Source organism: Protopterus annectens, chromosome 3.part1 (genome assembly GCF_019279795.1).
Source record: "Protopterus annectens isolate FY-2018-M chromosome 3.part1, PAN1.0, whole genome shotgun sequence".
In the NCBI taxonomy this organism is placed as follows: Eukaryota; Metazoa; Chordata; order Ceratodontiformes; family Protopteridae; genus Protopterus; species Protopterus annectens.
The window spans coordinates 1,562,239,117-1,562,266,634 of record NC_056732.1 but is presented as its reverse complement, the minus strand read 5'-3'; the positions used below and the strand labels follow the sequence as shown (position 1 = coordinate 1,562,266,634).

General features: G+C 42.3%; 1 protein-coding gene across 1 annotated transcript in view; it reads left to right on the top strand.

Annotated features, from left to right (window-relative positions):
* The window catches only part of LOC122797804 (SCO-spondin-like), a 4,708,783-nt gene that overhangs the window by 2,528,977 nt on the left and 2,152,288 nt on the right, over positions 1-27,518 (top strand). The window contains exon 61 of the mRNA XM_044066325.1: positions 25,956-26,147. Within this exon, the coding sequence (XP_043922260.1) occupies positions 25,956-26,147 (192 nt within the window). The remainder of the gene's footprint in view (positions 1-25,955; positions 26,148-27,518) is intronic.

Sequence of the window (27,518 nt, the reverse complement as noted above, 5' to 3'; positions counted from 1 at the left end):
ATCTGCTCTAGGGCCATGTCAAAATTTAATATTCATAGGAGCAGAAATAAATACAACTACATTGATAGCAAGACTCCCTCACAACAAAGTTCACGATCTCCATCTTCATGTAAAACTATTAATCAGAAAGACATGAGCCTCTGCAAAACTAGTTCTTCAGGTTGTGGGGAAGATGGCAGCATCTATTGTATTTATTCCCCTAGCTCATCTGCATATGAAGATACTTCAGTGGTTACTTTCTGCATAATGGTCAATGCTAGATCTTCCAGTGTCGCATAAAATCCTCATAACCACCTCCTGGAAAAAGGATCTCCAATGGTGGATTCACTCTCCCTTAGTATCTCAAGGCCGTCCCTTCATTCCCCCTCAGTCACAAGCCACAGTGACCATGGACTCTTCCTAGATAGGTTGTGGGGAGCATTTTCTCGGGAAGACAGTTCAAGGCATCTGGCAGGATCACGAGGCTCATTTGTACATAAATGTCCTAGAGATGAGAGAGGTGCTCTTAGTGTTGCAAGCATTTCAGGACACTCTCCCAGTCAGACAATATGTCAGTATTCTAGTACATAAACAAGGAGGAACCAGATCTTACCCCCTTTGTCGAGAAGCTCTAAGGGTTTGGCAATAGGCAATGGCCTCCAATCATTTTCTGATTGCAATTCACATCCTGGGAAAATCCAATGTGATTGCGCACAAATTGAGCAGAGCCATATTATGGCTGCACAAGTGGTCCCTGAATCAGAAAGTTACGAAAGAGGTTTTACGAAAATGGAGCCAGCCTTGCTGCAATCTCTTTGCAACACTAACCAATGCCAAATGCAGTAACTACTTTGCCTGATCCTTCCCATGGGGGTCATCAAGGGATGCACTTGTTCATGAATGGCATCCGGGACTCCTCTGTGCTTTCCCTCCAGTTCCCTTGATTCCCAAGTTGATACAGAAAACAAGTTTGTTGGAGACTACAATAATCCTGATTGCCCTCTATTGGCCTTGTCAAATCTGGTTTCCCTTCCTTCATCCTTATCTTATGGATCCTTAGTTCATTCTTGGTCAGTTTTATTCATGCTTGCTTAGTTATTCATGCTTATTCATTTAGCATTTGTATTTATATTGAAATGTTTTTAAATATTTGCAACTTTTACTTTTAGAAGCTAATTGATGTTCAGCATGTGACACTTCAAATAGCTGCATTTTGCATTAGTTCTGTTTGTCTGATGAAGTCTTGCTCATAGAAGCAAGACGAAAGCGCTTAAACTACTTGTTTTTATGAATTAAAACTTGTCTCTGGATTATATTTTGTTCCTTGGATTTGTCTTGCCACCTGTGGTCATTTTTCAGCATTTTTGCAGTTATTTTTTACAAGTTTGTTTATGGATAAAGCATAGATTCTGGACCTTGTTCCAGACCTTCTGACTCACTCGTCGGGAATGGTACATCCCAGCCTATACAACCTCAAATTGACAGTTTGGCTGCTCCAGTTCTCCAGATTCATAGGTTCATAGGTTCATAGGTTCATACTAGGCTATCTGCCCGAGGGCATTTACAAGCCTAGCCCATCGTTTTGTGGCTTACGCCACCCCTTTAGTATGGGGAACTATACCCATTATTTTGCTGTGCCTCTGTCGAGCAGTGACACTGAGGTAATCCCTGGGGTATATCTGCGATCTCCCATCCATTGGTCAAGATTTCTCTTGAACAAGGCCAGCGAGGTGCTCTGCCTCACATGTACCGGGATTCTGTTCCACAGCATAGGGAGTCTTTGGGTGATGAATCTATCCCTCCAGCACGTCCTATTAATAGCCGTGTCGAGGTTTAAGTCTCCCGCCCTTGTGGCTCTGATGGATCTAGATTTTTGAGGTGAAGCATATTCATCAAATCTGGGTTTGACATGGCCTTGTATGTTAGGCAAAGGTCACCTCTGAGCAAGCGGTGGCGACTGAATAGAGCTGGAGTTCTTTCAGTCGGGCAGCATAGGATAGATTTTGAGACCCTTTATCCTTTTGGTGAGGAACTTTTGTGGCCTCTCCAGCTGCTGCAAGTGTCGGGTCAGATACATTCCGAATGGGGCATTGTACTCAATCATTGGTCTGATGAGTGATGAGTAAAGGGAGACTATAACCTCCCTTGATCTAGATGAGAATCCCTTCATGATAAGGTGGGCAATGTAGAAGGTCTTCCTAACTACTTTAGCTACATGGGTGTCGAATGACAGACTACTATCAACCTGGGTCCCCAGGTCCCTGATAACTTCTTCTGTGCTCAGTGGATTGCCTCCTATTTGGTAGCTAGGGGTAACCTTGTTTTTCCCGAAGGGTATGACTATGCATTTTTGGCATTTAACTTTAGGCCGTGGCTGTGGCACCAGTTATCCGTTTCTGTGAGAGCCTTCTGAAGGATATCTGTGTCAGATGTGTTTTCTACTATGGCGCCAGTTTGCAGTCATCTGCAAACTTTGTCAGCCATAACCCTCCTGTGTTTGCTTGTACTTCGAAAAGTAGATGCCAAACAAGAGTGGGCCCAGGACTGAGCCCTGTGGGACACCACTTGTGACAGGCTTTGAGTCTGACATGGCGCCAGCAACTCTGACCCTGTGGGTTCTGTCACTCAGCCAGTTTGCAACCCATCTTGTGATGTATGGGTTAACATTTAAGCTGATGAGTTTTTCAATGATACCCGAGTGGGGTATTGTATCGAAGGCCTTAGCCAGATCGAGGTAGGCTGTATGGACTGCCTTTCCCTCATCAATGGCTTTGGTGACTGTTTCGAAAAGTCAACCAAGTTTAAAAGGCATGATCTGCCTTTGACAAAGCCAAACTGGGTTGGATCCAAAGTCTGCAAATTCCCAATGTCTTTATTTATGAGGTCCATTATGATCCTCTCCATGGCTTTGCAGATAAGGCTTGTCAAGCTAATGGGCGGTAATTACCAGGGTCGGTGGAGGCACCGCCTTTGTGAAGTGGGACCACAGTTGCAGTGCGCCACTCCTGGGCGTATCCAGAGGTAAGACTTTGATTAAACAGCTGTCCTAGCTGTGGGTTTAATTCCTCATTGAGTTCGTGGAGCACACAGCCGGGGACACCATCAGGTCCCATGGATGCTGTGTTTTTGCTTTGGAGAGAGCAGTTCTCACTTGGGCTGGAGATGTTTGGGGGCTGCAATCGTTTGGTATAGATATCTCTCCTTTTGGGCGGGAGGGGGCGAGAAGTTTGCACTGAACCTGTCAGCCAGTATGTTGGCAATGTCTGTAGGATCAGTAATCTTCACATCATTTTGAACTAGTTCTGAGCATATCTGGGAGTTTCCTCCTAGGTTTCTAACATAGCTAAAGAAGGCCTTATGATTGTCTTTTGAGTCTTTAGCTATTTTTCTCTCGAAATTTGCTTTGGATGATTTTATGAGAGCTCTTAGTTTTTACTTATAGTGATCAAGGGTGTCTTACCTTTTAAGGATTTTGCTCTATCTTATAGTAGCTTCCTCCTTTTGTTGTAGAGTTTGTTTATGGCTGGGGTCCACCAGACTGGACGCTTGCCTTTGGTACAAAGAGTCTTTGTTTTGCTTGGGATTGCCTTATCCATGCAGTCCTGCAGGTGCTGGTAGAAGGCATTTGTAAGTGATTCAGCGGCTTGAGTACTGTTTTCCCGACTCGGGGCCTTAAAGGAGACCACACTAGTCTTTAGAAGTGTGAAGTCGGCTTTTGGGAAGTTCTTTACTGTGGTCTTTATTATTTCAGGTGGGGGTGGGATGAGGACCTCCAGCGAGATTAGTTTGTGATCTGAGCTCACCAGTGAGGGGTATACTTCCGGTGTTGAACATTGTGCTCCCATGTTCGTGATGATGAGATCAAGTATGTTATCTCCTCTTGTGGGAATGGTGACTAGTTGTTCCATGGCATTTGAGTTTATGAATTCCAGGAACTTTTGGGCTAGGGTGTTTGGGCTTGAGTAGTGTTCCCAGTCTATATTAGGGTAATTGAAGTCACCTAGTATGATGGTGTTTGGTGATACATTTATCCCTCTAGTGTTTTCAGGAAGGCCATGTGAGGTTCCTGAGTTTGTGAGGGTGGCCTGTAACATGCTACTATTTGCAGAGCAGTCTTGCCTACGGTTAATTGCACCTGGATGGTCTCCGATGCATCATGCGTTGCCACCAGTCTTGAGGTGTGGGTGTCCTTGATGAATATGGATACCCTCCTTTCTTGGTATTTTCCTGATTTTGGGGCCGGAACGCATGATATGAGGTAAAACCTGATAGCTGGGGTGCTCTCAGGAGCCTTGAACCAGGTTTCTGTCACAGCACAGACATCGATGTTCTCCATACTGAGAAGGGCCTCGAGTGCGTGCATTTTGAGATTTAGACTTCTGGCATTGAGCAGCATTACCCTTAGTTTATTTCCTTTTTGTGTTCTAGGGTGGTAGGTTTAGAATTTGAGCCTTGCCTAAAAAGGCACTATGGGGTGGCAAGAGCCTTTGCCAATATCCGGAATCCCAGGGGTGACAGGTGCAAGCCGTCCCTTGAAGCAGCGTGGCTTGTCCAGCATGTCATCCCAGGCAGACAGATACTGGATCCCCTTTGAATGACACCAGTGTTTAAGCCAATTGTTAAAGCTGATCATCTTATCTCTGTATTGTGGCATCATTCTTGGTGAAGGTAGGATACTGCTCAAGGTCAGGGTCATACCTGCCTGGGCTACATAATCAGAGAGCTCCTCAATGTCTCTTTTCATGTAGTCCAAGGAGGTACGTCTCAGGTCGTTTACACCAGCGTGGACAATGACTGAGTCATATTTGTACCTGCTGTTGAGAGACCTGAGTGCTTGCGTTATGTGGCGGATTCTAGCGCCCGACAGACAGCTTACTGTGACCTTCTCCTTACTCAGTCTGGTGAGCGGGACATCAGTGTGTCTGACTATGGAGTCACCAATGACTAGTGTGTCTGGCATTGTGTTTGGCCTTAAGGGCTGTGACTGTTTGACACTCTGACTGTGAGGTCTATGTGTTGCAGGTGTTGTGTTCTGAGGTGGTGGTTTTTGGGTGTCTGCTTTGGTGGCCTCTGCTGTTTTGGTAGATTTTTGATCAGAGCCTCCGAGTATGTCTTTGTGTGTTTATGTGTATGATTTGAGGTTGTAATGGTACTATGTGAGACTGGGTCTATAGTGTGTGTGGTAACCTTCCCCTCCTGACTGGTCTTGCTAGTCCTATGTTGAGAGAGCTCAGCCTCCAGTTTGGCCGTATAGTTGCATCTCTCGCATGTATTTGTGTTTTGTGGGAGGAGGAGAGGGTTGTCTGTGTACATGAGGCAATTGTAACATTGCCTCAATATTCCCAGGTTCACCAGCTGAGCAGGAGATGACACTAGCAACTGATCCTCGACATGCTAGAAGGATAGACAAAAAACTTTAAAAAGATTCCGGGGGATGTGGGTGACCGAGAAATGGGGGTTGCCTTTTGGGGTGCTATCTATAAGAGTGCCGTATCAAGGTAATAAGTACTGTAGGAGCAAGTGCTAGGTTTAACAGATAGAGAATAGTCTACTTAGAGTCAAGTAGAGATGATCTTTATAGTTATAGGATACGCTGATTAGATGAGTAGTATAGGTTGAGGAAGGTAGTTTCAAGGGAAAATTTGAAGTGTGGACTTTAGCTAGCCGAATAGTTTAAACCTGCTTAACCGGGCGCTGCACTAGTGTGCAACAGTGGCAACTCAGCTAAATCGCTAATGCGCTAAAACGTGCTTTATAGCAGGGGCTGGAAAAGACAGGAAATGACCCAAAATGGCCAATAAACTACAAGTTACTGCCTTAAACCACTCCTCTGAGGACAAACAGGCAGTTCAGTACTCCCTACTCCCACTAGTGAGTAAAGAAACTACCCTTGACCAAACAAGGAAAATGGAGAAAACAGGAACCAAGACAAAGCCCAGGGATCAGCAAAATCTGGTCTCTGGAACACTAGTTTAGGAAAGTATGGAAAGCAAGGATATTTTTTTTTTGTTGTTCAAGTTTTTACAGAAAAGCAGAAAACACAATAAATGCTATGATTTTCGATTAAATGCTATCAAAAGCTAGTACACTTGAGTGTATTAGCCTGTAGTTTAACTTTTAGGCAAAACTTAAACTAGCAAGTGCAGTAAACAGTTTTAACTTATAAACACAGAAAAACAGTGCAAACTTTGATAAAATAAGCAGAAACAGTAGTCGAAAGGCACAAAAAGTCGAAAAAGCCAAGAAAAATACTTAAAATCTGGAAAGGTAGTCTTTTCTGGTCTCTGCTGCTAGAGGAACACTGCTGGCCACCACGAGGAGCTGTGCTGAGTTCTCAATAGCTGGAAAAGCCCGCCAAAACGTGCTTTATAGCAGGGGGCTGGAAAAGACAGGAAATGACCCAAAATGGCCAATAAACTACAAGTTACTGCCTTAAACCACTCCTCTGAGGACAAACAGGCAGTTCAGTACTCCCTACTCCCACTAGTGAGTAAAGAAACTACCCCTTGACCAAACAAGGAAAATGGAGAAAACAGGAACCAAGACAAAGCCCAGGGATCAGCAAAATCTGGTCTCTGGAACACTAGTTTAGGAAAGTATGGAAAGCAAGGATATTTTTTTTTGTTTTTTTCAAGCCCCTTCCACAGAAAAGCAGAAAACACAATAAATGCTATGATTTTCGATTAAATGCTATCAAAAGCTAGTACACTTGAGTGTATTAGCCTGTAGTTTAACTTTTAGGCAAAACTTAAACTAGCAAGTGCAGTAAACAGTTTTAACTTATAAACACAGAAAAAACAGTGCAAACTTTGATAAAATAAGCAGAAACAGTAGTCGAAAGGCACAAAAAGTCGAAAAAGCCAAGAAAAATACTTAAAATCTGGAAAGGTAGTCTTTTCTGGTCTCTGCTGCTAGAGGAACACTGCTGGCCACCACGAGGAGCTGTGCTGAGTTCTCAATAGCTGGAAAAGCCCGCCAAAACGTGCTTTATAGCAGGGGGCTGGAAAAGACAGGAAATGACCCAAAATGGCCAATAAACTACAAGTTACTGCCTTAAACCACTCTGCCAGGTTTCCTCTCCTTTCCTCCCCAGTCAAACATATTTTGCTGTTTTCCCATAAGAGTTCTACACTAAGATTATAGAAGAGTAAATGGACCAGGTTTATAATATGGGCCAGTAGTAATCAGACAGATCCCTTTTCTGCACCCATAAATTATATTCTAGAATTTCTAGCAAAAATTTTCATGAGGGAGCTGCTGCTTCCAAGAGTTCAATTGGCAGCAATTTCAAATTTCCATGTAGGAGAAAATGGTTCTACAGTTATATCTCACAGGCTTTGTAAAGCCTTTTTGAAAGGAACAATGATGATAAGACCCCCCCCCCATACAAAAATCCAGCTCCTCCCTGGGATCTGAATTTTATTTTGACAAACATTATTTGTCCTGCCTTTGAACCTTCAGCCATATGTGATTTGAAATTTCTGTCTTGGAAAACACTCTTTTAGTGGTTATTACCTCAGCTAGAAGAGCTTCAGAGTTGCAAGCCTTGTCTATCAAGCCCCATACCTAGTTTTTCATAAAGACCGATATTCTTTATGCACTAATCCCTCCTTTCTTCCAAATGTTGTGTCGGAAAGTAACCTAAACCAGTCTATTGAGCTGCCAGTTTTCTTCCCAAATTTCTAAAACAAAGGAGAATACTGTTTGCATCTTCTGGATGTACATAGACAGTTACGCTTTTACTTGCTGGGAACTTCAGAATTTAGGAAATCATATCAGCTCTTTATATCCTACTCTGAAACCAGAAAAGGTCAACCAGTTTCAAAAGTTACCTCATCTAGATGGCTCAAACTTAGTATATCCCACATTTACAGCTCTGAGAACAGAATTCTTCCTTTCTCTGTTAAAGCTCATTCCACCAGGTCATTAGCTACATCTACAGCTTTCCAAACAAGGTTACCCTTAGAAAACATCTGTGCTGCAGCTGTGTGTTCGAAACCCCATACTTTTGTTACTCATTACAAAGTGGATTTGGCCTCCAGGAGTAGAGCCACTTTTGGTTCTGTAGTTCTGAGGAATATTCTCCATGAGCCACCGAAGAATCAGGCTGCTTGGGATGCAGTCCCATCAGTGAGAATAAAGGCGAGATTGACAACAACACATAAAGAAGTTATGTACTTACCATAACATTCCATGTGTGTTGTCCATCTCAACCTTTATTCTCACAACCCACCCTCCATCTCTCTTCCTTCACTCCTGGGAGACCGAGTAGTTATTGGGTTTACAGATCTCCATAGCCTCAGAAATACTGCCTTCTGCTGATTTATACACATATAGATAACCCATGTTAAGTTTTTTTTCAGATGTCTAAGTTACTGGGGGCAAACAAGATCTGAGGAAGTTAGGGAACTGCATTATGGGTAGGGAAGGATGCCCATGAGCTTTGCTGAATACCTCAAGCTTTTGGAAAGGCTGAGACAGATCCAATACATCGGATCTGACCCATCAGTAAGAATAAAGGTTGAGATGGACAACACACATGGAACGTTATGGTAAATACATTACTTTTTTTGACTTGTTCACTAGTTTTAATACTAATGTTACTGGCAAACTGGAGTCAGTATATCACAGGGCAGCCATATCTGTAACAAAACCCATCTGCAAAGAGTTTCATTGCTTGGTCGTAAGAAAGGTTTATTGACCCAAATTCCATAACAAACTTAAAATGCTTCATCTCTGTGGACCCCCCCAAAAGTTGGATATGCTTGGTTAGGTACATACCAAAGGTGATACTATAATCAATGATAGGTCTGATGAATACTGAATACAGTGGAACAATGGCTTCCTTGACCCTAGATGCCATACCTTTGTTTATAAGTTGCTTAACATAGAATAATTTCCTCACTACTGTAGACATGTGATGATCAAAGGCTAGAGTACTGTCTATGTGTATTCCTAAGTCCCTAATTACTGGCTCAACCCTAAGGGGTGTGTTGTCAATATGATAGTTATCAGGGGTGGATGACTTCCTGAAAAATACTATTATGCATTTCTTGGCATTTAGTTTTAGTCCATGGCTCTGACACAGTTGTTTGTCTGATTGTGTCAGCCCTTCTAGAAGAACATTTGTGTCAGTCTGGGATTCAATGACAGCTCCTAATTTGCAAACATCTACAAATTTAGTTAGCCAGAGACCACACTGACATTGGCCTTGACTTCAGATAAGTAAATGCAAAAAAGGAGTAGTCCAAGGACTGATTCCTGAGGGACTCCACTTGTGACAGGCCTCTTTGTAGAGGTGGACTCCCCAGTTCTAACTTTAGTTGGCTATCCACCTGGTGGCATATGGGTTTGTAACTAACCTCCTGAGTTTGTCAACAATGCATGAGTGGGGTATTGTGTCAAATGCCTTGGCCAGGTCAAGGTAGGCAGTGTGAATGATTTTGCTGTCATCCATTGTTTTGGTGACCTTCTCAAATAAGTCCACCAGGTTAAGCATGACTTGCCCTTGACAAAACTAAGCTGGGTTTGTCCAGTGTCCTGAAGTTTGTTATATCATTAGTAATCATTTCCATGATAATTCTTTCCATGGTTTTGCATATGAGACTTGTGGGTTTGCAATTTCCATGTTCTGTAGATGGCCCATATTTGTGCAGAAAGATGACTAATGCTATTCTCCATTGATGAGGCATAAAGCCTGTTTGGAGGCTACAGCTGAATAGCAATCCCAGAGGGCCTGACAGGTCATGTTTCATCATATTATTTAGAAGGCATCCTGGGATATTGTGTGGGTCCATTGATGCAGTGTTCTTGGCCTTAGAGAGAGCATTAAGGACCTGTTCCATAGTGATAGTAGGGGGAGTTATATTTGATAGTATTTCCTGAGGGAGGTTGAGAGGGGGTAAAGTTAGAGCTGAATTTGTTAGTCCGTAGGTTTGCTATATCTTCTGGTTCAGTATAGGTTGTTCCATTAACACTGAGCTACACACATAGTTGTGTATTGCCTTTGAAGTTGTGGACATAGCTAAAGAATGAATTTTGGTTGTCCTTGTCCTGGGAGACCAAATTTACATAAATCTGTCTTTGGTAGACTTTATTTGTCTCTGAGATTTTTGTTTAGTTTAAGGAGAGTACTTTTATCCTGTTGAGTGCTACACCTCTTAATTTTTGTCATGATCTTTTTCTTCTGTTATACAGCCTATTGATGTTGTGATTTTACCACAGTGGCTTGCTTTTTGAGTTAGTTCTTATTCCTGGTGGACACAGCTACCTCTATGTAGCTATTAACATGTTTGTATAGGGTTTCTGTGAACAGTTCTGCATGAGCAGCAGTGTTCTTAGGGTTTATGGGTGCTTGAAATTTTGCCAGGTTATCGCTTTATAGTAGGACGTTAGCCTTTGAGTGGTTCCTGAACATTCCAGGATAGGCTGGGGTTCCAGGATTTATTTTTACTTTAAAGAAGACCCTTTTCAGGTCTGACCTTACCAGAGAAGACATTACACTAAGGGGTGTGCAGCACCTTCAGACGATCGAGTGGGACGACCAAGTCCACCAGATGCAATATGGAACTCCACCAAGGACCGTCATAACTCCACCAAGGATGGTCCCAAGCTCGGCTGCAAAAGGCACAGTGACCAGAATTGGGAAACCAGGCAAATAAACCGCATGGAAATTTGAACAGACTTATTTGCTCATGCTACCACATCCATGGCAGCCAGTGACCCAGGATGCTTTTGAGAAGTGGGCTACTGGCTGAATGAAATTCATTACACCAAAATTGGAAATGCATATCATTGTGTGGAATATTTGAACTGGCTACCACTCCAGCCAAAAGGAAATTATTGCCAAGGGACTCATGAAATGCAAAATCTCAGTTGCTGCAATGTTGATGACTCACTGGATCTGGAACATTGACCATCCAACTACCTACTGCTGATGAAACGATGATGCTGTACTACTCTAGTTTATGGTGGATAGCTGGGCTGCAAGAAATATAATCACCTTCCAACCAATATCAGACTGCCTGGCAGTGATCACCATCACTGGTACCATCAAGACCCACATTCTGTCCATCTACGCACCAACCGAGACAAGTCTGAACCAAATCAAGGATGACATTTACAATCAGCTCCAATACATGCTGGATTCAATCCCACAGACAGAGATGATCATCTTGATGGGAGACTTCAACAGCCACATTAGCAAAGACCAGTCTGGTTGGGAAGGAACGATGGGTACATTTGGCTGTGGGAACATGAATGATAATGGACTGTGCCTTCTTTCCTTTGTTGCATCAAACAATCTCTTTGTGGGAAATAGCCATTTCCAGTATCCTGCAAACACCAGCTCACATGGCGAAACCTATCTGGGAAGGACTCGGCCATATTAGACTATGTTCTGGTCAACTGCCCTTCTGAACATCGCCCAAGGATATCCATGCTATGCAAGGACTTGACTGTGGCTCTGATCATTATCTCATCCATGCCCAGGTGCAGCTTCGCTTGCAGCATGCCAAGCCAGGCTGCACTGGAAGCAAATGATGGCCCCCGCCCACAAATAGGAATTCACACTTTCAAAATGGTATGCAGCATGGGCCCAAATGGAGGACATGGATGAGGCAGAAAAGCAGATATCAAACTCCATCATGGAATGCGTCAAATCACTATGCCCACCCACCCGCAGCCAAAGGCAGCCATGGCTATTTATTGAGTGGATCTCATATCCCAGAGGAAGCAGGCAAAGCTGGTCAAGTACAAATGACACTGGCAGCTCAGTTGAGAAGTTTGCCGGAGGCTGAAAGCAGAAAGGGAAATGTATTGGAGCCAGGTGGTAGCTGACCTTGAGGAGGCTGCATACAGACAGTAGTACCTCACCCTGTACAGCACCCTCAGATGATCGAGTGGGAAGACCAAGTCCACTAGCAACAACATCAAAAAAGTGGATGGGACATTTGTGCGCTCACCTGGTGAACGCCTGAAATGTTGGAGGGAATTCTTTCAAGTGCTTTAAAACCATGACTTACCTCATGGACCAATGGTCAATCCACCACCCATCGATCTCCCTGAGACCCCAATGACTTATGCAAAGCCAACAGTTGAAGAGGTGAAATCAGCTATCAGAATACTAAGAAATGGCAGGGCAGCAGAAGTAGATCAGGTTACTGTGGAAGCAATCAAGGCTGGAGGCAATATCCTGCTCACCAACTCCATGCACCATCATCATAGCCCTCCACAAGAAGGGGGACAACAAGGAATGCAAGAACTGCTGCAGCATCAGCTTGCTGTCCATCATTGGCAAAGGGTTTATGAAGATGATACAATCCAGGCTGCAAAAACACTGCAAACAAACCAGCAGGGAATAGCAGGCCATATTCAGACCAGAGTGTGCTGCAATCAAATATTCACCATCCATAAGCTAGTGGAGGAAAGAATCCAGTGTGGACAACATGTTATTGTCTTTATTGATTTCAAGTCCACATTTGACTATATCATCAGACTCCTTCAAACATCATTCAATGGTTCATCAAGCCAGTTTTGCATTCGGAACAAACTGTCTAAAGATCTTACAATGCAGACTGGGGTCCATCAATGGTATGTGGCCTCTCCGCTGCTGTTCAGCATACTGGTAGATGTCATTATGAGGAGAGTATATGAGGGCACCAGCGGAGTCCAGTATAATGAAGCCCATTCTGTGACTGACCTGATGTGTCCGATGACAGCACCATTTTCACATACAGTGATGTTGATGCCATAAATATCCTCTACGACATCACCACCCAATCATATGGCCTACGAATAAAAGCGGACAAGACCAAAGTGATGGCAATGGATGGGTCGCAAGCCACCATCCTCCTCAGGGGAGTTCACATCGAGCAAACACAAGAATTCAAGTATCTGGTTTCACTGGTCCAGTAGAAGAAGGTGGCATCAACAGCTGAGGTCCATAGCAGGATTGGACAAGCCGCGGCAGCATTTGCCTTGCTCAATTGTTTGCGGAAGAGGACAAACATCTCTCACCACCAAGATTTGCCTTTTCTGGGCACTGATCTTGCCAATTCTCCTTTATGTTTCGCAAATGTGGATCCTCCTCAAGCCAGACCTAAACAAGCTTGAAGTTTTCCAGATGCGATGTCTGTGCCACATCTTGGGAATCTCGCTTTGTGACCACATTAGAAACGAGAATATCCAGACTAGACATGATCAGCAACCAATGATCAGTGAACAGATCCGGAACAGGAGGCTATGCTGGTTTGGACATGTGTGCAGCATGGACACCTGCTTCTTCCATACATACTGTTATGGAGAGAGCACCCTGCAAACTGCAGAGTTCACAAATCTGCAGCAAAGAAAATGTGGGCTAAACAGGTTGAAGAGGACCTGAGAAGCCGGTGACTTGACCTGTAGGAGGCCAGAAACATTGCCATGGATCAAACAGCATGGAAACGCATCACAAAGGAAGTCTGAAATCCAGCAGCACCCACAGCAGCATACTGACTATGGGGTCAATCACCTCCTCTAGCTGCCAGCTAGGGACAAAAGAAGAAGAAAGAAGTATGGTTGCACCCCTAGCTAGTGTACTGACAATCTTGAACAGGGAGTTTGGGTTTACAAATGCCAGAAACCTCTGTGTCTGTATGTTTGTCATATTTAGTTCCCAGTTAATATTGGGGTAATTAAAGTATCACATGTGTATGGTATCGGTCTGTATGTTGAGTGTTTCCAATAAGTTTAAATGCATTTTGTAGGCTTCCTGGGTCATAGAGGGGGACCTATAGCTTGCAAGTAAGTGGTATGGGATTTTATCTATAGTGATCTGAACATGGAAAAGCTCAAGTGCATTGTCCTGTTTGACCAGCCATGAGATATATTTATTTTTGATGAAAATCAAGAGACCCCCGCCTTTAGTCCTTGTCTGTGTAGTAGCTGATCTAAATGTGTGGAAGGCATTATAACCTTGCACTGCCAGTGTGCTGTCTGCTGCTTTAAACCATGTCTCACTGACCGCACAGATGTCAGCATTCTCTAGGGTGAGGAGAGCTTGTAGGGAGTAAAGTTGTTTATTTAGACTCTTAGCATTGAGCAATAACACATTTAGATTTTCTTGGTTTTGATTTGCTATGTGAGAAGTACTTTCAATTTGGCATTGCCTAAAAAAGGCATTATGGGGGAAAGGAAGGACAGTGTTTTGAATTTTGTGATAGTCTGTTTGCAAGCTGCCTTTGAAGTATGCTTATTTTTCATTGATAGATCTAAAATTACTCACATTCTCCAATAAAAGAAAACTTGGAAATTTAAAGTTGTTTTAGTGGTCAGGCTAGAAGATGACATACATACATACACATATATTGCTTATGGAGTCAACCATGTTAACCAACACATTAATTTGCAGTAGCAGTCACTTTCTGCAACTTGGCCTAAAAAAGAAATAGATCAGACAGGTCTCAGTCACTCAAGATAACTATAAACCTTTTGCAGTCCTGATGGGCACGTCTTCCCCGCAGTTGATCCCTTCAGCAAATCTCAAATCTGTAGTTTCTCAAGAAGCTAATCCTTTCCCCGTGATCTCACCTTTCTCTGGTCTGTCCAGGAAATGAATACCAAAAGTCTTAGCATGAAAACAGAATACAGCATGGAGCCAATTCTGAGTTGTATGAGAGAGACTAGTAAACATATCACATTATAAATAAAACTGCCTAATTAGCTGTCAGTCCTAGAATAAAACGTAGCTTTAGAATAAGTCAAACTGCCTGGAAAATATCAGGTGATTTTGCTCTGCAAAGGAAAAAAAGTAATATATCAGACATCAGTACATAAGGAGTAAGAACTGTAAACATTTCTAGCAGAAACATACGCAAATCTAGACTAGATAAACTGCAGAAAAAAAAAAAAAAACATTTGAGACCCTTACTAACTGCTCTGTAAACGTTTCTTTCCAAAGTAAGTTTAGTTACAAACTAAAGAGAAAGGGTTAGGGATAAGAAATCTAACTGATAAAGCAAAGGAAGCAGACATTAAAATGGTGCCAAAAGAAGCAGGGAAGGGAATTATGAATAAGCAAGCATTTTGTTCTGACAGGACGAGAGTTCCAAAAATAAAATGGAAATGAACTGACCTTGAATGTAGTTGTCAGGGCCAGCCTTAGCTGAAATGGCGCCCTAAGCGAAGTAGTGCTCCGGTGCCCCTTAAGCACCACCCACACCCATGAAACACCCCTATTTGAGCCACAGCCACAGAGTCATTCCCCAAGAAAGCCACTCCAGTCATTTCCTTAAATTATTTAAATGCATAGGGAAAAAAAGATACCTTGTAATGTAGTTCATCTACAAACCCAAAACCAAAATAGACTGCCTTCTCTATAACTATAACATAGCAAATGAGGAGAGCTTGTAGGGAGTAAAGTTGTTTATTTAGACTCTTAGCATTGAGCAATAACACATTTAGATTTTCTTGGTTTTGATTTGCTATGTGAGAAGTACTTTCAATTTGGCATTGCCTAAAAAAGGCATTATGGGGGAAAGGAAGGACAGTGTTTTGAATTTTGTGATAGTCTGTTTGCAAGCTGCCTTTGAAGTATGCTTATTTTTCATTGATAGATCTAAAATTACTCACATTCTCCAATAAAAGAAAACTTGGAAATTTAAAGTTGTTTTAGTGGTCAGGCTAGAAGATGACATACATACATACACATATATTGCTTATGGAGTCAACCATGTTAACCAACACATTAATTTGCAGTAGCAGTCACTTTCTGCAACTTGGCCTAAAAAAGAAATAGATCAGACAGGTCTCAGTCACTCAAGATAACTATAAACCTTTTGCAGTCCTGATGGGCACGTCTTCCCCGCAGTTGATCCCTTCAGCAAATCTCAAATCTGTAGTTTCTCAAGAAGCTAATCCTTTCCCCGTGATCTCACCTTTCTCTGGTCTGTCCAGGAAATGAATACCAAAAGTCTTAGCATGAAAACAGAATACAGCATGGAGCCAATTCTGAGTTGTATGAGAGAGACTAGTAAACATATCACATTATAAATAAAACTGCCTAATTAGCTGTCAGTCCTAGAATAAAACGTAACTTTAGAATAAGTCAAACTGCCTGGAAAATATCAGGTGATTTTGCTCTGCAAAGGAAAAAAAGTAATATATCAGACATCAGTACATAAGGAGTAAGAACTGAAAACATTTCTAGCAGAAACATACGCAAATCTAGACTAGATAAACTGCAGAAAAAAAAAAAAAAACATTTGAGACCCTTACTAACTGCTCTGTAAACTTTTCTTTCCAAAGTAAGTTTAGTTACAAACTAAAGAGAAAGGGTTAGGGATAAGAAATCTAACTGATAAAGCAAAGGAAGCAGACATTAAAATGGTGCCAAAAGAAGCAGGGAAGGGAATTATGAATAAGCAAGCATTTTGTTCTGACAGGACGAGAGTTCCAAAAATAAAATGGAAATGAACTGACCTTGAATGTAGTTGTCAGGGCCAGCCTTAGCTGAAATGGCACCCTAAGCGAAGTAGTGCTCCGGTGCCCCTTAAGCACCACCCACACCCATGAAACACCCCTATTTGAGCCACAGCCACAGAGTCATTCCCCAAGAAAGCCACTCCAGTCATTTCCTTAAATTATTTAAATGCATAGGGAAAAAAAGATACCTTGTAATGTAGTTCATCTACAAACCCAAAACCAAAATAGACTGCCTTCTCTATAACTATAACCCAGCTACATCCTGGAACCAACTCCCCTTGGAAATAAAATCCCTCCAGTATAGCAAAAGTGTCAAATTAACCACAAGGGAATACCTAAAAACAAAGTGGTCTTGCCACTGTAGCCAACCACCCAGAAGCCACCATCCTTTCACCTATTTCACCACCTCACCCTTAATGTATCTCTAACACTATTCCCCTGCCTCTTCTACCTCTTCCCTTCCTCTATCTCCAAAAACTTTTAATTCTTACAGTCTCAAAACAACCTACCTGTCTAGTCTGTCTCCTATACTCTACCTCCCCTACATCTCCTACTAGCCATTCTTACTTTCCTTTCTTGTTTTTAAACTCCTATACAGCTAGATCGTACATACTTTAAATAAGCATCTGCCTAACTATTAACTCATTTTACTCTAAGCAGCTTAAATAATATTGTAACTAGTCACATTTTCTTCTGCTAATTGTTTAAAACCTTGTTTGTAACAACTCACATACTTGTCTGCCAATTTTACTACTCTGTATAATTTAATTGCCCGAGGAGCTTTTTTTCTCTCCAAGTCTCTGCTTGGAAGATCCTATAAGTGATTGTTACTACTATGTTACTAAAATTTAACAAATTGTTTTCTAGTCCTGAGGAGCTTTTCTCCCCAGGTTTCTGCTGAAAATGAGTCAAAAGCTCAGCCAGACTAACCTGGTTAACAAATGTAAAATAAATAAATAAAAATAAATAAACAAATGTACTATGCATGCGTGGGAACATAAGTTCCATATGCATCCACAGTACATCAGCAAACATCGAAGAACGCAAACGAACACTACACCGCCATTATACAAATACATTATTTAATAAAGGTAAACAATTTCTTTCTGAAATAATGCCATCTGTGGGTTAATCTTGTGATACCCACACCCAAACATGGGTTTTTGCTTAAATATCTGATATTACTATTTTAGTACCTTTTCCTGGGTTTTGTTCACAAACATATATTATTCCACATTTCTTTGTATTCTGGCCATTCTTCAGACTTTGCCAATCTCCTTATTCATACCACTTCATACTGCTCATCAGTTATGTTGCAGATTTTCATATTATCCACCAAAAATATTCTTTTTCCCGCCTTTTCTAAGCTAGTCTAGTCCAGTTTTCAGGTTCTGCTGAATTCAGGGCTGTGGTACAAGTTCCAGTGTTGCCCATATCCTTACTTGGATAGGAGGAAGTTTCTCTGTTCACTAGTGAGAGTGGGGAGCTTTGAGCAGCCTATCTGTCCCTAAAGGAGTGGTCTCAACCCAGCAACTAGTAGTTTATTGGCCGTTTTGAGCTAATTTCTATCTCTTTCATCTCCCTGCCTTAAAACCCGCATTTGTGCAGTTTTGCACCTCCGCACAGCGCCATTTAGCTAAGGTTAAACTATTCCTGACGCCACAAAGTCTGCTCTTCAATTTTTCCCTAGGAACAGGTCAAACTTTTAACTTAAGCACTCAAACCAGTTCTTTTTAAGTCCAGCACTTGCCCAAATCTCCTAGTAAGCACCAATAAATGCTAGCACTACCCCCCTATACTATACAGAAGTACAGGGCTCTCTATTTGTCCCTAACCGGACAATCAGTATAACTTCACTTTATCTGTGCAGGCATGTCCAAAGGGCAGTTTCAAGTGTACTCTCCAGTCCAGCTGGTGAATCTGGGCATCCTGAGGCAATGTTACAATTGCCTCATGTACACAGACAACCCTCTCCTCCTTCCAACAAATGCAAATGTATGCGAGAGATGCAACTTTACAGCCAGGCTGGAGGCAAAGCTCTCTCAACCCAAGACTGCAACAGTCAGTCATGAGGAGAAGGCAAACACTTGCACCACACTACCAGTCTCACATAGACCAATCATTTCTGCACCAGACAATAACACACATAAAAACACAAAAACATACTCGGAGGCTCTAAATAGAAATCTGCCAAAGCAGCAGAGACCTGCAAAGCAGACATCCAAGCAACCTCCACGCCCAACAACAACCACATATCACATACTTCACAAAGTCAGTGTGCCATGCAATCACAGCCCTTAAGGCTAAACAACACACCCAATACACTAGTAATAGGTGACTTTATTGTCAGGCACACTGACGTCCCACTCACTAGACTGAACAAGGAGAAGGTCACTGTAAGCTGCCTGTCGGGTGCCAGGATCTGCCACATAACACAAGCACTCAGGTCACTCCACAACAGGTACAAATATGACTCTGTCATTGTCCATGTTGTTGTGAATGACCTGAGACGTATCTCCCTGGACTACATGAAAAGAGACATAGAGGAGCTCTCAGATCATGTAGCCCAGGCCGGTATGACCCTGACCCTGAGTAGCATCTTGCCCTCACCAAGAATGATGCCACAGTATAAAGATAAAATTGTCAATTTTAACAATTGGCTAAGCTTTTGGTGTCGTTCAAAGGGGATCCAGTGTTTGTTAGCCTGAGATGACATGCTCGACAAGCCTCGCTGCTTCGCCAGAGACGGCTTGCACCTGTCGCCCTTGGGCTTTCGAATATTGGCCAAGGCCCTTGCCACCCCCATAGTGCCTTTTTTAGGCAAGGCTCAAAAGACAAACCCACCTCCGTAAACAACACAAGCAACCAAAAACTGAGGGTAATGCTACTCAATGCCAGAAGTCTAAACCTCAAAATGCACGCACTCGAGGCACTCCTCAGTAAGGAGGGAATCAATATATGTGCAGTAACAGAAACCTGGTTCGAGGCTGCAGAGAGCACCCCAGCACTACCAGGCTACAACTCTTACCATACCTTTCGGCCCCTAATCCCGGACTGAAGTACAAAAGGCGGGGGAGTATCCATTTTCATCAAGGATTGTCACACCTCCAGGCTAGTAGCACAGCACGAGGCCTTGGAGACCATCCATGTGCAACTAACAGTGGACAAAACTGCTTTTCAGTTTGTAGCCTGTTATAGATCACCCACCTTGTCTCTGGACCCCCACTCAGCATTCCTGAGAACACTGGAAAATATGAAGATCCTACCCAACACCATGATATTGGGTAATTTTAACTACTCAAACATAGACCGGGAAAATTACTCAAGTACAAACTCCTTTGCCCAACACTTCCTAGAGTTTATAAACTCAAATGCTCTGGAACAAATGATTACCACTCCCACGAGAGGTGACAACATATTGGACTTGATCATCACCAACATGGGAGATCAATGTTCCACACCAGAGTTAAACCCGTCGCTGGTAAGATCAGACCATAAACTAATCACACTAGACATCCACATCCCGACTCCACCCCCAGTCAGTGAAACCACTGTAAAAAACTTTTCAAAAGCAAACTTCACACTTCTCAGGACCGAGGTGGAAAGTTTCAAAGCCCCATTGCTAAGGGATAATGCAGCCCAAACCACAGAATCCTTTACAAATGCTTTCTATGTGCACCTACAGGAATGCATGGATCGAGCCATCCCAAGCAAAACAAAGACTCACTCCTCCAAAATGAGGAAACCAGTCTGGTGGACCCCGGCCATAAACTAGCTCTACAATAGAAGGAGGAAACTCTTACAGGATAGAGCAAAATCCCAAAAAGGGAAGGCATCCCTAATCAGTACCAGCAAGAAACTATGATCCCTCATAAAATCATCCAAAGCCAACTTCAAAAGAAAAATTGCCAAAGACACTAAAGATAATCACAAAGCCTTCTTTAGCTATGTCAAGAATCTAAGTGGCAACTCTTAGATATGCTCTGAGCTAGTGCAAAACGACAAAAAATACACTGAACCAACTGACATTACCAACATAATGGCTGACGGGTTCAGTGCAAACTTTACCCCCCCTCACCCCAAAAGGGCCCATGTCCATTCCAGAAGATTGTAGAGCCCCAGACATCACAGACACACAGGAGAAAACAGCCCTTTCCAAAGCAAAAAACACAGCATCAGTGGGACCGGATGGCATCCCAGGCTGCGTCTTACACGAGCTCCAAAACAAACTAACCCCTCACCTAAACTCACTGTTCAAACTCAGCCTCACCACAGGCTATGTACCCAAAGAATGGCGTACAGCAACAGTTATCCCGCTCCACAAAGGTGGTGCCACAACAGACACCGGGAACTATCACCCTATAAGTCTGACTAGCTTGGTCTGCAAAGTCATGGAGCGCATCATCATGGAACTCATTAACAGAGGCATTGGGAACCCCCAGACACTGGACCCTACCCAATTCGGCTTTGTTAAAGGCAGATCCTGCCTCCTAAACCTGGTCGACTTCTTTGAAAAAGTTACCAAGGCCATAGATGAGGGAAAGGTAGTCCACACTGCCTACCTGGACCTAGCAAAGGCCTTCGACTCCATTCCCCACTCAAGCATTATAGATAAGCTCACCAGCTTGAACATTAACCCCTATGTCATGAGATGGGTTGCAAACTGACTCATGGATAGAACTCACATGGTAAGAGTTGCGGGTGCTATGTCCGACTCCAAACCGGTTGCAAGTTGTGTCCCACAGGGCTCAGTCCTGGGACCCCTTCTGTTCGGTATATACTTCTTTGAGGTACAGGCAAGCATGGGAGGACTGTGGCTGACCAAGTTTGCAGATGACTGCAAACTGGGGGCCATAATCGACTCCCCGGCTGACACAGACATCCTCCAGAAGGGTCTCACGGAGACGAATACCTGGTGTCAGAATCATGACCTTAAGCTAAATGCCAAAAAGTGCATAGTCATCCCCTTTGATAAGATCAAAGTGCCCACAAACTACCACATAGGAGGTAGTCCACTAAGTACAGAAGATGTAATTAGGGACTTAGGGACACAAGTAGATAGCAACCTCTCCTTTGACAATCACATTGCCAAAGAGGTTAGAAAATCCTTCTATGTAGCCCACCTAATCACAAAAGGGTTCGCATCTAGCTCAAGAGACGTTCTTATGCCCCTCTACTCATCGCTCATCAGGCCCATAATAGAGTACAATGCCCCATTTGGGATGGACCTTACTCGACACGTGCAACAGCTGGAAAGACCCCAGAAGTACCTCACCAAGAGGATCATGGGCCTCAAACAGATGCCCTATGCAGCCAGGCTAAAGAAACTCCAGCTCTACTTGGTTGCTTACCGCCTTCTCAGAGGAGACCTCTGCTTTACGTACAAGGCCATGTCTAACCCTGAATTAATGGACATGCTCCACCTAAAGAAAACCAAATCTCTTAGAGCCACACGCTCTAGGGATTTAAACCTCAGCATAACAATTAATAGGACATGCTGGAGGGACAGATTCCTGTCCCAAAGACTTCCCTCACTCTGGAATAGAATCCCAATCTATGTTAGGCAAAGCCCCTCACTGACTGTCTTCAAGAGAAATCTTGACGAGTGGATGAGAAATCATAAATTTACACCTGGGATTACATCAGTGGCCCTGCTGGATAGAGGCCCAGGGAACTAATCTAAAAGGGAGGCAAAAGACAACACACTCTTGCTAGGCTTATAAATGCCCTTGGGCAGATAGCCTAGTACCTACCTATGAACCTAAGATGTACACTTTCCCTAGCACTTCAAAAGAAAAATTCACACAACAGAATCTCGCTGCATACCTTTCTAGCAAACCTCCTTTCTTAAAAATTACACTATTAAAGATAATGTTTTGCATACTCATGGTCACATAGGTTAACAAAGGCCATCACCACGTGACCTGCTCTTGGCAGGAGAGACTGGAACGTGGTATTTATACCACTATTCAAACATGAAAATGAATACAAATGTTACTTACAAATATTTCCTTTGTTTGTATTTACTACATATTATTTGTGAACATGTTGCAGAGGTCTTAGTTTCTTTTATAGATTTCTGTCATTTGATTCATAATGCACTGATATTGATATCTTTTCATGAGAGTACACAGCTAATATCATCATCTTTTAATAATCTACTCAGGTTTACATTCCTCTTGTTTCAGATGATAATGTTATCTGTGTCGTTATCAATTAACCACTTTATATGCAAACAACTTCTTCAATGAAACTTTTTTGCATAATGCCACTGAGTTGTTGAGCAGTTTCTTAATTCCAAAATAATTGTGTAACCTGGAACCAGACAACTGAAAACCCATCATATTTAACAGTAGCTAGGGACCTACTTATTTATGCATACAGACAGAACTGACCTTAGACCAACAGTGCCTAGTATGATTCACGGTGTTGTGTATAAGCAACCCCTACAACCCATGTCTGAAGCATCTGGTTCATACTAATAATTTCCCAAGTGTACATGCATGTTACTTAAACAATCAGCAATGCTTGGCATCATCCCCATTTACCTGGTTATGTCTTCCAGACTGTCTTTTATTGCCTGTAGATTGTGATCTGTTACTGCTGCCTGCGTTATCTCCCATTGTTGCTCTCGTGCTTGGAGTCTGCTCATCTCCAGGTTACCGAGTTTTTGTAAACATTGTCTGTGACATTGTCATTAAGGTCGTATGTTTTTGTTTTACTGCTCCTTTTACCAAGTGGCTTTGCCAATGTATATTTCACAAGTCTGTGCCTATTGGGGGTCGAGGGCCGTAGAGTGGACATTTGACTAGATCGGTTCACTGTTTTTGGTAATTTTTTAACAGAAAGCCTTAAAACATTTGCAAATAAAAATGGTAGTTAGATTTTAGTGTCATTGTCACTGGATAAAGAGATGAGTTCTTGACTTGTCTAGACGTATATTTATAATGCAATGAAAACTCTTCGGATATTGACTACGAACCTATGCTCTCACAAAGTAACACACACACACACACACACACACACACACACACACACACACACACACACACACACACTCATAGTAACAGAACGACTAATTTAAATTACTCGACCCCCAATAGGCACATCATCCCCTTTGGTAAAAACTCTGTACCCATGAACTACCACATAGCTGGTAGTCTACTTAATGCCGAAAATGTGATAAGAGACCTTGGGACACAGGTGGACAGTAATCTCTTCTTTGATAATGACATCGCCACAGTGGTCAGGAAATCCTTCTACGTGGCTCATCTCATCACAAAAGGTTTCTCATCCAGAAAAAAAGAGGTTATTGTTCCCCTCTACTCATCACTCATTAGACCCATTATAGAGTACAACGCCCCTTTTGGTATGTACCTCACAAGACATCTACAACAACTGGAAAGACCACAGAAATACCTCACAAAGAGGATTACTGGCCTCAAACATATGCCCTGTGCAGACCCTCTCAAAAAACTACAGCTTTACTCCATCACATATCGCCTACTCAGGGGCGATCTCTGCCTAACATACAAAGCTATGTCAAACCCAGAGCTGTTGGACATGCTCCACTTAAAGAAATCCCAATCCCTCCGAGCTACACACTCTAGGGACCTTAACATTGTCACCACAATAAACAGAACATGCTGGAGGGATAGATTCCTGTCCCAGAGACTTCCCATACTCTGTAACAGACTACCTATCTATGTCAAACAGAGCTCCTCATTAGCACTCTTCAAGAAAAATCTTGATGACCGGATGGGAAATGGGAAATTCACCCCGGGGATCACTTCTGTGGCTCTGCTCGACAGGGGTACAGGAAAATAATTTTCTTGGGTGGCAAAAGCCAGGGTAAATTTTTTGGCTAGGCTTGTATGGGCCCTAGGGCCGATAGCCTAGTACCTACCTATGAACATACAAACACATACCCGCACACACTTTATCTCGCATACAGAAACGAACGGCTTACACATAGACTGTCACTTCCACTTACCTTGTTTTGAGTCTGACCGGCCACACGTGCACGCATGATGACCTTAACCCCTCTCTTCACTGACGCGTGATGGCAGAATATATATACATATTTGTTTAACTTGTTGAAGCCAGCCTGATGCTATAAAAGTGGGAGGGCGCTTCCCCCTTCCCTTTGCCCTATGGTTTTGTTATTTTGCGATCTTCTTGGCACCCTTCACTCAGAGACAGGGTGCCGAGAAGATCGCAAAATAACAAAAGTACATTCGTTAAAATAAATAAATAAATACATAAAATTCCGCCCTTTACATGGCCGGTTGTACGGCGCCCTAGGCAGGCGCCTAGTTCGCCTATGCCTAAGGCCGGCCGTGGTAGTTGTAGAAGACACACTTTTTCAAAAAAGAAAAGAAAACTCCCACTAATACTTAAGATAAATAACTGCTTGCACATCTGAAAAGATCTGGAGTTGAGTTCTCAGCCACTGCACATTGTGGTTAAAGGGGAGAGGCTAGGGTGGCCCAGGAATGTTTTATGAGCCAGGCTAAGTACTTGCTAGTCTTAGTCTTACAGGTGAAGGATATGACACTACCATCACAGATCCATCCTTACGATTCATGTGTAACTTTCATTTTGTGACAAACTTGCTTGATTGCAATCATCCTATATTGCAAGATATTACAGTAGGCTTTTTATTCTATAAAAAATGCATATCCTAGTAGTCTGTCAGTGTTGTAGGTAAAGGATATCAGTACTTAAAAAATGACTTGGATCTTTCTCCATGATTGTTTTCTGATTTGTCTTTAACTTTAGAATGAAAAAGTTGAGAATTTTCCAGAACTGTAATATGCAGAGAACCATTTCCTGAAGTTAAACTGACCATGCTACATATCCAAGAATAGAAAAAAAAAACTCTGCAGTGGAGGAATATAACCCATAGGCGCGCGCATGCACACACACACACACACACACACACACACACACACACACACACACACACACACACACACACACACACACCCACACGTATCTAGTTATATTTGCAGACATATATGTTTACACACACTCGATATTCAAATGTTCTTTTTTCCTTGAATGTGCAAGAGCAAATGCTAAAGACTGAACAATTTTTTTCTTATTTTACGGCCTGCTGGTGAAAGATTGTGGTACAGTGGAGACTGGGAATTTGTCCTTTCCCCGCTGTAGGGTGATCTTGTAGTATGTGTATATAATCATCAAGGGGGTGCAAGGGGGCTTGTCCCCATGCAAAAAATATTTTTTCAATCTTTTTCGCTTCATTCTAAAAATATTGCTCTTTTTGTGTTCACTCTTGAGCATTCAGTATTTGCAGCAGACATTATTTTTACATGGCATAGACAAGCTAAAGATATTGCACAAGAGGGTAACATGATTGGTAATGCAGTGTTATGTCTTTTGAAAATAATAATAAAATGGTTATTTCAAATTAAATTTGACAAAAAAATTGTATGTGATGATTACATCACACTCTAAGCTACTTTGTCTATTTCGTCTACTTTTTTCTTCAGGGCATGACTTGGAGCCAGGTACCTGGACAGAGTGGACTCCCTGGTCCTCATGTAGCAAGACATGCTTCTATGATGTGAATGATCTGGGGGTGCAGCGGAGGTTCCGATTCTGTAACAGCGCACCAAGAAACAAGACAGAATGTACAGGAGAATCAGAAGAAAAACAGTTCTGTAGTACACAACCATGTCCAGGTATGTGCTATAGACATATACTCAACTAATTTTGTAATTAGCTTGAAAATATATGGAAAAGTCAAAACTATTCTCATTTCTCAATGTTATACACATATTTATTACTTTAGGCACTCCAATTGCATAGAATTGTAAAGGTATGTGTAAACATATGATAAGGAATAAAACCATTACTGTTAAGTTCACCTTCTAAACAGGACTGGACTTAATTCTACACAAAATATGAGAGGTGTATAATCATGCTTTATACACAACAGAACATAAGGCACAGGAAGCCTTCTCCCTTAATCATGTAAATATTTATTGTAAATATATGTACATAGTCTTTTGCTGTTTAGTTTTAGAACAAAAATGTAAACTTTCTATAATAACTGTGGTTGAAATACTGCTACTCTGTTTGTCTTATTATATGTGCTATTTGTTGTTACTTGTTTTTATTTCAACCAGGGATGAGCCTGAAACTGGTCATGTTTGATCAGTGCTATAACCCAGAAAACAAACATAAAATAAAAAGCAGTTAACAAAATTTAAGCAGATTCAAATGGATATATTCACTTGAGATGTGTTACTACCAGCTTATGTGCTTTAAATGAAGAAATTGTATACTTACTTAATACTGCAGGGCAACACTGTGCGTGTAAGTTGAAGATGCTCTATTAAACCCACCTTCTTCTTCTGGTATGTGATACTAGCTCCAGCTATATAGTTTTAGATGAGTAGTGGGATGCACAGGGGTTTTAGCTCTTTGGGATATGTGTGGTGGACTTTTAGTTGGTTAAAGTTTGGTGCAGTTTTTTTCACTAGTGTCCCTTACCTGAAATTAGTTGATGCTTATATCAAGGCATCTGATTATGTAGCTGCTAGAGCAGGTCATTAATCTAGTGCCCTAAAACAGTAGGCAGCAGATAAGGTATTTAAATACTGCACAACTGCCTTTGTGTTATATTCATGATCTGGAAAAAGTTATCTACATTTACTGAGTAATGATTTTTCTTGCATGGTAGCAATATACACAATCATAACTTGCATATTCTTGTGTACAGCTTCGTAACTAAGATTATATGTGAATATTATTTTTACTTTATGAACAACATGTAGACTGCGGTGGTAGTGCTGCGGTAGTGTTGTCGCCTCACAGTAAGACGTTGCCCCGTTCGATTCTCAGTTAGAGCGTCTTCTGTGTGGCGATGTGCGTGAATGGGCGTTCTTTCGTTGAAGGTTGTGCGTCAGGCCAGGTAAGTCGGCACGTAAAAATCTACTGCCAATCATTAGCGGACCGGAGTTCCGCTGTGGCGACCCCCAACCGGGAAAAGCCGAAAGACACAACAACAACAACTTTATGAACAACATGTAGGCACTCTAAAAGTAATT